Below are 13017 nucleotides of genomic sequence, written 5' to 3'. Positions count from 1 at the left end.
TTTTTTTTGTCATTGTGTGTGTGTGTTGAATTTCACATATATAAAGATGAATTAAAATTTGGTTTGGTTTGATGCCAGCTTTGCACTTTGCTTCCCTAGTCTCTCTGTAAAAGTAAACTCAAAATACTTAGGAGAGGCGTAGAAGAAAAATGTATACATACACTACGTAGTAGTATGTGTGTACTAAAGGAAAAAGAAAAACACAAGAGTTCTATTTTGTTTTCTCTCTTAAAAGATCTATATATAATAGCAAACCCACTTTTTGTTTACTGCTCATGTCATCTTTTGAATGTAACGGTTTATATTGATTTTCATTTGATCTAAAGGTTACTGTTTAATCTCAGAATATATAAAAGCAAAAATGTGTCTTTTTAAAAGGATGTGTTTTTTAAAAAGGATGCATCTTTTAATAAAAACCCCTGTAATTTAATCAATGCAATGTTTCACAGTCACACCCTTTCGTTCTATGTATAAATATTCTACAGCTTTTTGTTTTTATTAAAAAAAACTATTGATTGTTTTGTTTTATTTCATTTTAAAAAGTTATTTTCTTGAAACAATTGTTTCTTCAAATTTTGTTTTTCCAATCCTATTTGACTTTAAATTTGCTTAGCCATTATCATCTAAAGGTAATAATGGTTATTACCTCTTTGTTAATTAGTTGCTCAAACCCACTTTCTATTGTTGCTGGGATCATCGTTTTAATCTAACGGATGAGATTGTTTCCGTTATCTCATCTAACTATTTATATTTGTTAATGATCCAAAAAATTGCAAAGTTTTATACCCAAAAATTGTGTTTATTCATTGTACCCCTAGCTTAAAAATTTCGCACCTGCTATTTTCTCACACCTCTTTGTTTGTATATATAGATTTCCGTGGACCTTGAAAATAGATTTTGTTTCTCTGAGTACTGTTTCACACCTCCGAAATTTTAAAAATCTAAATACTGTTTTTCCGATTTATTAGTCTTCATTGATTGACCATCTTCGTTTAAATATGACTGTTTTATTTATTGATTTCCTTATCATCTTATACATGCATTGATCATATCTTCGATGTATTAATCTAGGTAACTAATTTTGACTATCAACCTACTTCTCTTATTACTTTTTTTTGGGTAAATTTGAATAGAATAATGATTTGAAATTTTTTTTATGTGAATACCTTTCATATATCTTGTTAACATTGCTCTCTTCTTGTCACTGAATTGATTTCTGTATTTGCAATAAAATTATTAATTGATCAATTTAACGTCAAAAAAGTATAAAAACTCATATAAACTGTAGTAACATGGCCATAGATTTACACTCAAACATCATCTGGTTTGTTTTGTTTCATCTTCCTCATTTTATTTTATATTTTGATAAGCGTTTAAACTTATAATTTCTACTCCCTGTTTTATTGTTTGATTAGTGACTTCACTAAATTTTTATTGTTTAATTATACTTCTAAATTTCTACAAGTACAAATCATTGTTTCAAATTGTTATGTTTTATTTATTTATTATTTTTAATTATAGGTTGGTGTTTTGATACAACAATATTCATTGGTATTTATAGTTGAATTCTATCTGTAGATACAATTGGATATGATTCTAATATATATTGGGATTTGTGAAATGTAATTTGCAGCAAGATCGCCCTTAAATTTATAGCTCATGTTTTGATAAAAGCATAAGGTTGATATAACATAAGCATACAAGAATAAGAAGTTGTTTCATGTTGATCTTTGTCCTATGAAAAGTCGTGCCATATGTAGATGCCTCACCAAAACACCAAGTATATGTTCTTTTAAATCTAATTGACAATAATTTGTCATTGTAAATTTTTTTTCTTAAATTGAAGCACATTCTTTCTCATTGATGTTTCTTTAGGCATTGTTTATGGTCCTATAATGTTATGTTGAATTTGGTTGAATCTATAAAGTTGTCTCATTAGTTTGATGGGACTAATGATTCGTTGGTGTTGGAAACATGTAATATGATAGAAATAGTTGAGTTTTCTATCCAAAAAGTTTGTTAGATTTTGTAAAAGGAAAATGCATGAATCTTTGATATTCTTTTAAGGGCAGTAGCTATAAGTTAATTTCATAATTGTGTTGACAGTTTTGTTTTTTAAATAAAGCAAAAGAAAGGGCATGTTAAGAGTAACAAATGGCCGTTCATAAATGTTGAATTCTTTTGACTCTTTAGGATCATCAATATTAAAATGCAGTGATACCAACTGAAAAATAACATTCGAGGGATAAAGATAAAATTGTAAAAAAGTTTTCTCAGTCTCACAAATCTAATATATCATAATATAAAAAAAGTTATTTAACAATCAATTTTCCACTCGAAAACGTTATTTAACAATGTTAATTATTTTAAGTTTTCGTTTTCCCGTGCGTTGTGATAGCCCTAGTTAGTATCAATGGCAAACAATTCAGCTCATCTTAAGGTAGGAAAATAAACAATGGTACAAAAATAGATAAGATATAAAACGAAGAATATCCTCTTTTTTTTGGGCTAAAATACAGTAATATTATTTGTGATTTTTCCAACATTTGACAATTATTATTTTATAAAAGAACCCGTGAAAGTAATAAATGAAAAAGGAAATTGTGAAAGACCCCAAAGTGCTCTGGTGGGGTTTGAGAAGAGAGAAGAGGAGAGTTGTCATCTTTCTTCTTCTTCCTCTTGGCTTCGTAGAGCGTGCTCTCCAAGGGATACTGTCTACATCGTTACTCCACTCTCCTTCTATAAGTAGTTCTCCTCCTCAGACATCCAATTATTTATTACTTTCTCAAATCAAATCATTGGAGAACAGAGAGAACTCAGAGAAGTGAGATAACAAAAAAATAAGGAGAGAACAAAGTGCAAAAAAAAGCCATGGACTTTCTCGGTTCCACGACCGGTGACGGTATGTTAGCAATGTTGTTCTCGTTTTCGGAATCTATTTTACCTCCTGATTCCACGTCTTTTCTTCTCAAACCCCTTTTCCTTAGATGTGTCTCTGGTTTCTTACATGCCGTTTTGTTGCTGGTCCTGTTTTGCTCATGGGTCCGTAGTAAAATTAGGGGAACTAACGGTTTCGATGTCACGGAGAGCTTGAAAGATAGGAAGGGTTTTGGGTTTAAGTCTACTCTGTTTTGTAGTTTAGCCTTGTCTCTGCTTAATCTCGTGTTGATGTCGTTGAGTGGTTTCTATTGGTACGAGAGTGGTTGGTCAGATCATGGCCAGCTAGTTTCTTCCCTCGGGTTTCTACTGGGAGTGGTTTCTTGGGTGGTTTTGTCGATTTGTTTGCATCGCTACAGGGATTATGAGCATAAAAGAGCTCCCTTTATACTTAGGCTATGGTTGGTTTTCTTTCTCGCGGTTTCTTGTTACTCTCTTGTGGTAGACTTTATTCTGTACAAGAGACATGAAACTGTATCTGGTCACATCCTAGCGTACGATATACTTGCTTTTAGTGCTTCTTTGTTTCTCGGTTATGTGGCTTTCCTCAAGAAAGATAGAAGCAACAGCAATGGAGTTTTGGAAGAACCTCTACTGAATGGTGGTGATTCTAGTCTTGGTGGCGTAGAGTTAAATAAAACTAATGGGAGTGGTGAGGCTACTCCTTACTCGAGAGCTGGCATTCTCAGTCTTTTGACTTTCTCATGGATGAGTCCATTAATTGACCGTGGAAACAAGAAAATCATTGATCTAGAAGATGTTCCGCAGCTTCATGATAGCGACAGCGTAGTGGGGCTAGCTCCTAAGTTTAGGAGTATGCTTGAATCATCAGATGGGGGCGAGAGAAGTGGCGTTACCACGTTCAAGCTTATTAAAGCGCTGTATTTTTCGGCTCAGTGGGAGATTCTAGTGACAGCATTCTTTGCTTTCATCTACACGGTCGCATCATACGTTGGGCCAGCACTAATTGATACTTTCGTTCAGTACCTTAATGGACGTAGACTGTACAACCATGAAGGGTATGTACTAGTCATTACTTTCTTTCTTGCTAAGCTTGTGGAGTGCCTTTCACAGAGACACTGGTTCTTTAGGCTACAGAAGGTTGGTATTAGGATGAGATCAGCCTTGGTCGCAATGATATACGAAAAGGGTCTGACCCTTTCATGCCAGTCAAAGCAAGGACGCACGAGTGGGGAGATTATCAATTTCATGACTGTGGATGCTGAGAGGATTGGTGATTTTAGTTGGTACATGCATGACCCATGGATGGTTTTGTTACAAGTCGGTCTAGCTCTGTGGATCTTGTATAGAAATCTTGGACTAGCATCAATAGCGGCTTTAGTTGCTACCATTCTAGTTATGCTTGTGAATTTTCCATTTGGGAGAATGCAAGAGAGGTTTCAGGAGAAGTTAATGGAAGCTAAGGATAGCCGGATGAAATCAACATCTGAGATCTTAAGAAACATGAGGATTCTCAAACTTCAGGGGTGGGAAATGAAGTTTCTGTCCAAGATTTTTGATCTTCGGAAATCTGAGGAAGGATGGCTGAAAAAGTATGTGTATAACTCGGCTGTTATAAGCTTTGTTTTCTGGGGGGCTCCTACTATTGTGTCAGTCTGTACTTTTGGTGCTTGTATACTTCTTGGAATTCCCCTTGAATCAGGAAAGATACTCTCCGCGCTTGCAACCTTCAGGATTCTACAAGAGCCGATCTACAATCTTCCTGACACTATCTCCATGCTTGTGCAGACTAAAGTCTCTCTTGATAGGCTTGCATCCTATCTTTGTCTGGACAATTTACAGCCTGACATTGTCGAGAGGCTCCCTAAGGGAAGTTCAGACACGGTGGTCGAAGTGATCAACAGCACTTTATCCTGGGATGTCTCATCAGCTAACCCAACTCTAAAAGACATAAATTTCAAGGTCTTTCCTGGAATGAAGGTTGCAGTTTGTGGTACGGTTGGCTCTGGGAAATCAAGCTTACTTTCATCTTTACTGGGAGAAGTACCCAAGATATCTGGAAGTCTTAAGGTTTGTGGGACAAAAGCGTATGTTGCACAATCTCCTTGGATTCAGAGCGGTAAAATTGAGGACAACATCTTGTTTGGTAAGCCTATGGAAAGAGAACGATATGATAAGGTGCTTGAAGCATGTTCTTTGAGTAAGGATCTGGAGATACTTTCATTTGGTGATCAGACAATTATTGGAGAACGCGGCATCAATTTGAGTGGTGGACAAAAGCAAAGGATACAGATTGCTCGTGCTCTCTACCAAGATGCAGATATCTATCTGTTTGATGATCCTTTTAGTGCTGTGGATGCTCACACAGGGTCACATCTCTTTAAGGTACAATCTTCTGTTTTAGCCATTAGTTTGTTTGTCATTTCTCCTTCTGTAAACCATCAGGTATCATCAAATTGATTTTCATTTTCACACTTCTTTCAGGAAGTCTTGCTCGGGCTTTTGTGTTCTAAATCGGTTATATATGTAACCCATCAAGTTGAGTTCTTACCTGCTGCTGATCTTATACTGGTATGTGAATGGTTTACTGTCTTTATCTTCTTGTATAGAAATTGTACCACTGAGAGTATGAAATCATCCAAAATCGTTTTTCTTATGCCTCAGGTCATGAAAGATGGGAGAATCAGCCAAGCTGGAAAATACAATGATATCCTCAACTCTGGAACTGATTTTATGGAACTTATAGGTGCTCATCAGGAGGCTCTGGCAGTAGTTGGTTCTGTGGATGCCAATTCTGTTTCTGAGAAATCAACTTTAGGTGAAGAAAACGGTGTTGTGGGAGATGCTATCGGATTCGAGGGGAAACAAGAAAGTCAAGATCAGAAGAACGATAAATTAGATTCTGGGGAGCCCCAAAGACAACTTGTTCAAGAGGAAGAGAGGGAGAAAGGTAGCGTCGCTTTGGATATATACTGGAAATATATCACACTAGCATATGGAGGAGCTCTTGTGCCTTTCATATTGTTGGCGCAGAATCTCTTTCAGCTTCTACAGATTGGAAGCAACTACTGGATGGCTTGGGCTACTCCTATTTCTGAGGATGTGCAAGCTCCTGTGAAACTTTCCACGTTAATGATCGTTTATGTAGCTCTGGCCTTTGGAAGTTCCCTCTGCATTCTTGTTAGAGCCACGCTTCTTGTCACTGCTGGTTACAAGACTGCTACTGAACTGTTTCATAAAATGCATCACTGCATTTTCCGTTCTCCGATGTCTTTCTTTGATTCCACTCCGAGCGGAAGAATCATGAGTAGAGTACGTTGCTGTCCACTATAGTTGTTTGAGAATTTCCATATATATATATATATATATATATCTATTTGGTAATCATATTGTTGAACTTTTTCCTTCTATATAGGCTTCTACTGACCAATCCGCAGTGGATTTGGAAATACCGTATCAATTTGGATCAGTTGCTATCACAGTCATTCAGCTTATCGGAATCATTGGAGTAATGTCTCAGGTTTCTTGGCTGGTTTTTCTTGTCTTCATCCCTGTGGTTGCTGCCTCTATATGGTATCAGGTACTTGAATACTTCCAATAATCTTGAAAATCCAGTCCTCCATAAGAGTTGTTGATTCTCTCAAATTTAGCCAAGTTTATTTAAGTGATAAAGTTGTGACAACTTTCTACTTTGCAGCGGTATTACATAGCTGCAGCACGAGAACTTTCGCGGTTAGTTGGAGTATGCAAAGCCCCTCTGATTCAGCATTTTTCAGAAACGATCTCAGGGGCGACAACCATCAGGAGTTTCAGTCAAGAATCTAGATTCCGTTCTGACAACATGAGGCTAAGTGATGGTTACTCTAGACCCAAATTCTATACAGCTGGAGCAATGGAATGGCTTTGCTTTCGCCTTGATATGCTATCATCACTTACATTTGTCTTTTCATTGGTTTTCTTGGTCTCCATACCTACTGGAGTGATTGATCCAAGTCTTGCGGGATTAGCCGTGACTTATGGACTCAGTTTGAATACTTTGCAAGCTTGGCTGATCTGGACTCTGTGTAATCTTGAGAACAAAATCATAGCGGTAGAGAGGATTCTTCAGTATGCAAGTGTTCCCAGTGAACCACCTCTTGTGATAGAATCAAACCGACCTGAGCAATCATGGCCTTCACGTGGTGAAGTTGATATCCGTGATCTTCAGGTATTGATCTATTCCTTGCTCCTAAGATAACGTGCCAGTGTTTTCGCATTTCCATCCTCAAACCATTTGGAAAATTTTGACACATTGTTAGGTCCGATATGCTCCACATATGCCTCTGGTGTTGCGAGGAATAACATGCACATTCAAAGGAGGTTTAAGAACAGGAATTGTTGGAAGGACAGGAAGCGGAAAATCGACATTGATACAAACTCTTTTCCGCATTGTAGAACCTTCAGCTGGAGAAATCAGGATAGATGGAGTGAATATTTTGACCATTGGGTTGCATGACTTGCGTTTAAGACTAAGTATTATACCCCAAGATCCAACCATGTTTGAAGGAACAGTGAGAAGTAACTTGGACCCGCTTGAAGAGTACACAGATGATCAAATCTGGGAGGTGGGTCGCTTTAATTTCTGAAAGCTGCACAGTATTCTTTTTTAAAGTAGTTTAAAAATTGTTCAAATGTTGAGTTTTTCTGCTGTGTTTTAGGCTCTTGACAAGTGCCAACTAGGAGACGAGGTGAGGAAAAAGGACCAAAAGCTCGACTCATCTGTGAGTGAGAATGGAGAGAATTGGAGTATGGGTCAGAGGCAACTAGTGTGTCTCGGGAGAGTTCTTCTCAAGAGAAGCAAAATATTGGTGCTTGATGAAGCCACTGCTTCTGTTGACACTGCAACTGACAATCTGATTCAGAAAACTTTAAGAGAACACTTCTCAGACTGTACAGTGATAACCATTGCACACAGGATATCTTCAGTTATTGACAGCGACATGGTTCTACTTCTAAGCAATGGTTTGTCTGCGAAAAAAAACTCAAATCCATTCTCGTTTTAACATGCGTTCAGATGAATCGTTGAGGTGTATCTTGTTTTGTTTTCATGTGCAGGGATCATTGAGGAGTATGATACGCCAGTGAGACTGTTGGAAGATAAGTCTTCATCTTTCTCTAAACTCGTAGCTGAGTATACCACAAGATCTAGTTCCAGTTTAGAGTAAAGCCAAAAACGGCTATTTCTTGGTGGTGATGATGACGATGAAAAAATTACTTACGAAGTCTGAATCTGGTTCAACTGTTTCACAAGCTGGATCATGATTCACAGGAAGAAACACTTATCTTAGTTTTGATTAGAGCTCTTTTTGATCGTAGCTACTTTATATAGCTTGTAATGTTTGTAACTCGAAAAGACGATGACATCGCTACTTTAAAATTAATGCAATAAACGATGTTCATTCAGAAACGTTTCTCATTATTGATTTGATGAGAGCAATCAAAACCAAAGTGTAGTAGCTTAATTGAAGAGCAAAACCGGGATAGTCTCTATTTCAAATCAAGTTCTCGGGTCTATGAACAAACCGGGCCGGTTTAGCAAGGACTTTTTGCGTGGTTGCCTGGTTGGTGGATGCGACAGGGGTATTAATGTCATTTGACCATATCTGCCACTTGCAGACGAGTTTGGTCTGAGAAAAAAGAAAGAACAAATTTGACGGAGGAAAGGCTGCGCCTTTTTCTCGGCAACATCACCATTTTCGGCTCTTGGCAGCCGGAGGGGTTTCCCCATATCAGCAATGAACCATAGTTCTCTCTCTCAAACTCACCATTTTGTTTTGACTAAACAGATAACAATCCTTTTAGTGTATCAATTTTAGACGCTTCTGAGCATTTGGAGAGAAATTGACTGAATAAAGGAGGAGCCGTCTTATCTTTCTTCATACTTGAGCTCTTCCCACACGTTACATACCGGACGAATTTTTAGCGAGGTTTCTTGCTCGGGGCTTCTGTTTTTGTTTTCTCTAGGTTTTTTCTTTATTATCAGATTCCTTATGACGGGCATGACACTTGAGTTATCTGTTCTGGGTCGATCTGTCATTGACACAAAGGCTTTAAATTTGAAGAGATATGGTCAAAAATCGAAGCTTTCAGGAAGACTTCTTCCGAGAGCTGAGCTTCACTGCCCTGTGGCGTTGTCTTCTTCTAGAAACTCCAATTTGAGTTTTAGATTCCGACGAAGTTGTGAAGTTAGCTACAGAAGTCGCTTGATGTTGTTTAGCTCGAGTCAATGTCACGAGGGTACTCAACAGCATTCAGATTCCGCCGAGAAGGAGCTGGAGTCGATTAAGGTTTTGCTGAAACGTGGAATTGTTGTAGGAGCAGTAGTTTGTGGAGTTTTCTTGTATGGATGCCAAAAAGTTTTAGCATCGGCTGGTGTTGTGGAAGCAGGCTATGAGGTGTTTGGTCAAAGCGTTGTGTTGTTTAAGAACGCTTTGCCTAAAATTTACCAAGTTCTTAAGGTTCTTAGAGAGCAAGGTCTAATATTGGCTGCCCTGCTCAGTCTCTCTGCATTCTTCTCTATGGCAGAAACGTCCATTACCACTTTGTGGCCGTGGAAGGTAAAACCGAAATTCCTTTTCCTTGATAGATTTTGTAGTGTCAATGTTGAAAAAATGTAGCACGCTGTTGGATTGTTTTGGTCTTTATATTCTCTTTTGTTGGAAAACAAACATGATTGTGGAAAAACTAGATTTATTGTTTTACTTATGAAACTTGAATTTTCCATGGGGTTTGGATTTGAGGTTCTTTGGAGGAAGATACCACTGTGAAATGTTATTTCCTGGTTGTTTTTGAGAGCATATTAAGTCTACTGTCTGGTCTTTATTGTTCTAATTTTGGTGTTTGAAATATTGCTGTTTTATATTTGGTTCATCTAGGTGCGTGAGTTGGCTGAGAAAGAGCCAGAGAATGGTGTATTCAGAATGCTCCGGAGTGATGTTACCAGATTCTTGACGACAATACTTATTGGAACAACGTACTACCTTTTTTCTAAATCAGTTTGTCTTTAGAGGATTGTTTGAAATTTTGTCACTTACCTTAGGTCTTGTGGTTGGTCTTAGTGTTGTGAATATTGCGGCAACTGCCCTGGTCACTGAAGCAGCAACAGCTATATTTGGGGAAGCTGGTGTTAGTGCAGCAACTGGATTGATGACAGTAAGTATAATTGTTTCAACATTGTAAACTTTCAAAAAAAAATTCTTTGGTTCACTACGATGACTGTTTTGTTTCTGTGTGGATATTCTTTGATCAGTATTGTTGCTTCCTAAGGATTCTTGAATGACTGTATAGGTGGCTATTTTACTCTTGACTGAGATTACTCCAAAAAGTGTTGCTGTCCACAATGCTCAAGAAGTTGCAAGGCTTGTGGTAAGTTTCAACTAATTGGCATTGGTTCACTTCAAGTAAAATTTATGTGGAATTCCATTGCCTTTGCTCATTGTGACCATTCTGATAAGAAATAGCTTAATTGTTCAAATTTTTCATCTGTGGGTAGTAAAATGGAAGCATGACTTATATTGTCTGACTGTGCTTAGGTCAGGCCAGTGGCGTGGCTTTCCTTAATACTATATCCTGTGGGAAGAATTGTCACATATTTGTCAATGGGAATACTGAAAATTCTTGGTTTGAAAGGACGGAGGTATGCACCAGCCTAGACTTGTTTTAGTATAGCTTATAGTTTTTGGCATGCTTGATAAATATATGTGATTCGGTTTTACTGGATTGTCATGCCTTTCTCCTTGTTAAAAGTTAGCAAATCGTAGTCATAATCTCTTGGCTTCTTTTTTTCTTAGCGAACCATATGTTACTGAAGATGAGTTGAAACTGATGCTACGAGGTGCAGAATTAAGTGGCGCCATTGAAGAAGAGGAGCAGGTATGAGTTTTGTAATATATTAGTTTTGAGTTTAATATCTATTCATTCTTATGTTATCCTAATAATTGCTCTACAGGATATGATTGAAAATGTGCTGGAGATAAAGGATACCCATGTCCGAGAGGTGATGACTCCTCTTGTTGATGTAGTTGCAATTGACGCCAGTGGCAGTCTAGTTGACTTCCATAGTATGTGGGTGACCCATCAGTACTCAAGGTAAAAAAATTCTGAAGCCTTCTTTCGGAAGCCATTTACCTTGGGACCATTCATCACACATGTTTTCTTGCAGGGTGCCTGTTTTTGAGCAGCGTATAGATAACATTGTGGGAATAGCATATGCTATGGATCTCCTAGATTATGTCCAAAAGGTTTGACAGTTTCATTCTCTGTTATTTCCTTCCAGTATTTCTTAGGTTTCTTTCTGTTAGCCATGTGGGTTAGAATGATTGATATTCTGTTGATTTTGAAGGGTGATCTACTAGAAAGTACTTCTGTAGGGGACATGGCGCATAAACCTGCATACTTCGTCCCTGGTAATCATCAGTGTGTTTGCTTTTGGGTTTGATACCTAACCCCTAGGCATTTTATTGCTTCAGATTTTCTTCATTTCAATTAAATTATATTGTTATATTACCGGCATTAAAAACTAATTCTTCACTTTGAATTATTTCACAGAGAAGAACATCTAATGATATATGTTTTACTTTGCAGATTCAATGTCTGTTTGGAATCTTCTTAGAGAATTTCGCATAAGAAAGGTTCACATGGCAGTTGTCCTTAACGAATATGGTGGAACCATTGGAGTATGTGCTGCTCCCCTTTGAGCTCTTCTTTTATACTTTTCTACTCCCTCTTCCACAGTTGGCTAATTTCTATCCTATTAATTTGCTTCTGCAGATAGTAACTCTTGAAGATGTGGTTGAAGAGATTGTTGGTGAAATATTTGATGAAAATGATTCGAAAGTAAATGTCCTAGTTTCAATTCTTATAGAAAATTTTCCTGGACCTGTTGATAAGATTAACCTGTCTTACATATCTAATTTGCCTTTTGCTCATTGGTGAGGCTCTATTCCGTTATTAATTTCTGGCCTGCTTGATTTATTGTCAATAGGAGGAGATTCAGAAGAAAACAGGGTATATTGTCATGAGAGATGAGGGGATATATGATGTTGATGCTAATACATCAATAGACCAGCTATCTGAAGAACTAAATATGAAAATGCCTGAGGTAGTAATTCTAGTAGTGTCTTTGTTACCTCTTTATTGCGTCCTCAAAAGCATTCCTCAGGGTTATCTTTTAAATTGGAAACAGAACAACAATGTCTTTAATATTACTTGTAAAAAGCTTTTGTTTAGACCCTCTGAACATGTTATGTTTCTTTAATAGTTAAACCTGCAATGTTTGTTTTCTTTTGGCAAGCAGGGCATTCAGTACGAGACAGTCTCAGGCTTTGTGTGTGAGGCCTTTGGGTATATCCCGAAAACTGGAGAAAGTGTAAAGGTTGTTCTTGAAAAGGAAAGCTGGGAAGAGGATGGCGAAGAAGAGGAAGGTAAACAGGAGAGGCAAGAGCCAAAGGAAAAGCACCAAATCTATAGAGTAGAGGTATTGAGTGGCTCATTATCTCATTATCATATCTGACACAAATCACCTTCAATGTTTTGAACTAATCAAGGTCTTTTCCCGTGAGCAGATACTAGCAGGAAATGCAAGAAAAGTTAGTGCTGTCCGCTTTGAAAGAGTGAACGATATGGATCAAGTGTCGGAGGCTACAGATGTAAAAAGCATGGTTCCTAAATTTGTAAGGAAATGGAGTAGCGAAGAAGATGATGGGAACTTGTCCAATGAAGAAGACCAACCCGAGAATGCTGTCTTAGATGAACATGTATTGGCTGATAATGGCAAGAAACAACAATGACACTGTGACACGGTTCCATTTTTTTTTAATTAAGCTGCATTTTTCAATTCTTTTTTGAAAAGGAAAGAAGTAAGCTCACAAATACAGGAAGCTTTCTTCTTAGCTTAATGTAATACTCAGGATGAATTAATTAAGAAATTCGTGTTAGGTAATACCTATACAAGAAAAAGAACCCACAAGCAAATCATGAGAAATATGAAATTAGTAATTATGCTACCTTTAAATCTAATTTCTGTTTTCAAACAGATGAGAGATGACTCTGTTTCCGAAAGCAGAGCTTTCTGCCTGAAAA

General features: G+C 37.4%; 3 protein-coding genes across 3 annotated transcripts; 2 read left to right on the top strand and 1 right to left on the bottom strand.

The window, feature by feature from the left end:
- Positions 1–2628: 2628 nt before the first annotated feature.
- On the top strand, positions 2629–8344 carry LOC17891542 (ABC transporter C family member 3). The gene is made up of 8 exons (XM_006296764.2): positions 2629–5283; positions 5383–5469; positions 5563–6210; positions 6314–6478; positions 6596–7105; positions 7197–7502; positions 7596–7899; positions 7993–8344. The coding sequence occupies exons 1-8, from the start codon at positions 2872–2874 to the stop codon at positions 8100–8102; spliced, it is 4542 nt and encodes a 1513-aa protein (XP_006296826.1). The 5' UTR covers positions 2629–2871; the 3' UTR covers positions 8103–8344.
- Positions 8345–8434: 90 nt separating this feature from the next.
- LOC111831424 lies at positions 8435–8817 on the bottom strand. Its single transcript, XM_023785521.1, is given in 4 exon segments — positions 8435–8619; positions 8622–8669; positions 8672–8789; positions 8791–8817. Coding segments are annotated over 4 exon segments (378 nt in total).
- An 87-nt stretch (positions 8818–8904) lies between these two features.
- LOC17893423 (putative DUF21 domain-containing protein At3g13070, chloroplastic) lies at positions 8905–12872 on the top strand. The gene is made up of 14 exons (XM_006296544.2): positions 8905–9494; positions 9813–9910; positions 9996–10089; positions 10225–10302; positions 10470–10573; positions 10728–10809; positions 10886–11025; positions 11099–11177; positions 11279–11342; positions 11521–11612; positions 11707–11772; positions 11921–12037; positions 12233–12412; positions 12501–12872. Exons 1-14 carry the CDS (start codon positions 8928–8930, stop codon positions 12723–12725), a joined length of 1986 nt encoding a protein of 661 aa, XP_006296606.1. The 5' UTR covers positions 8905–8927; the 3' UTR covers positions 12726–12872.
- Positions 12873–13017: the final 145 nt, after the last annotated feature.

Source organism: Capsella rubella, unplaced genomic scaffold (assembly GCF_000375325.1).
Source record: "Capsella rubella cultivar Monte Gargano unplaced genomic scaffold, Caprub1_0 scaffold_3, whole genome shotgun sequence".
Lineage (NCBI taxonomy): Eukaryota > Viridiplantae > Streptophyta > Magnoliopsida > Brassicales > Brassicaceae > Capsella > Capsella rubella.
This window is presented reverse-complemented; position numbering and strand designations above follow the sequence as displayed.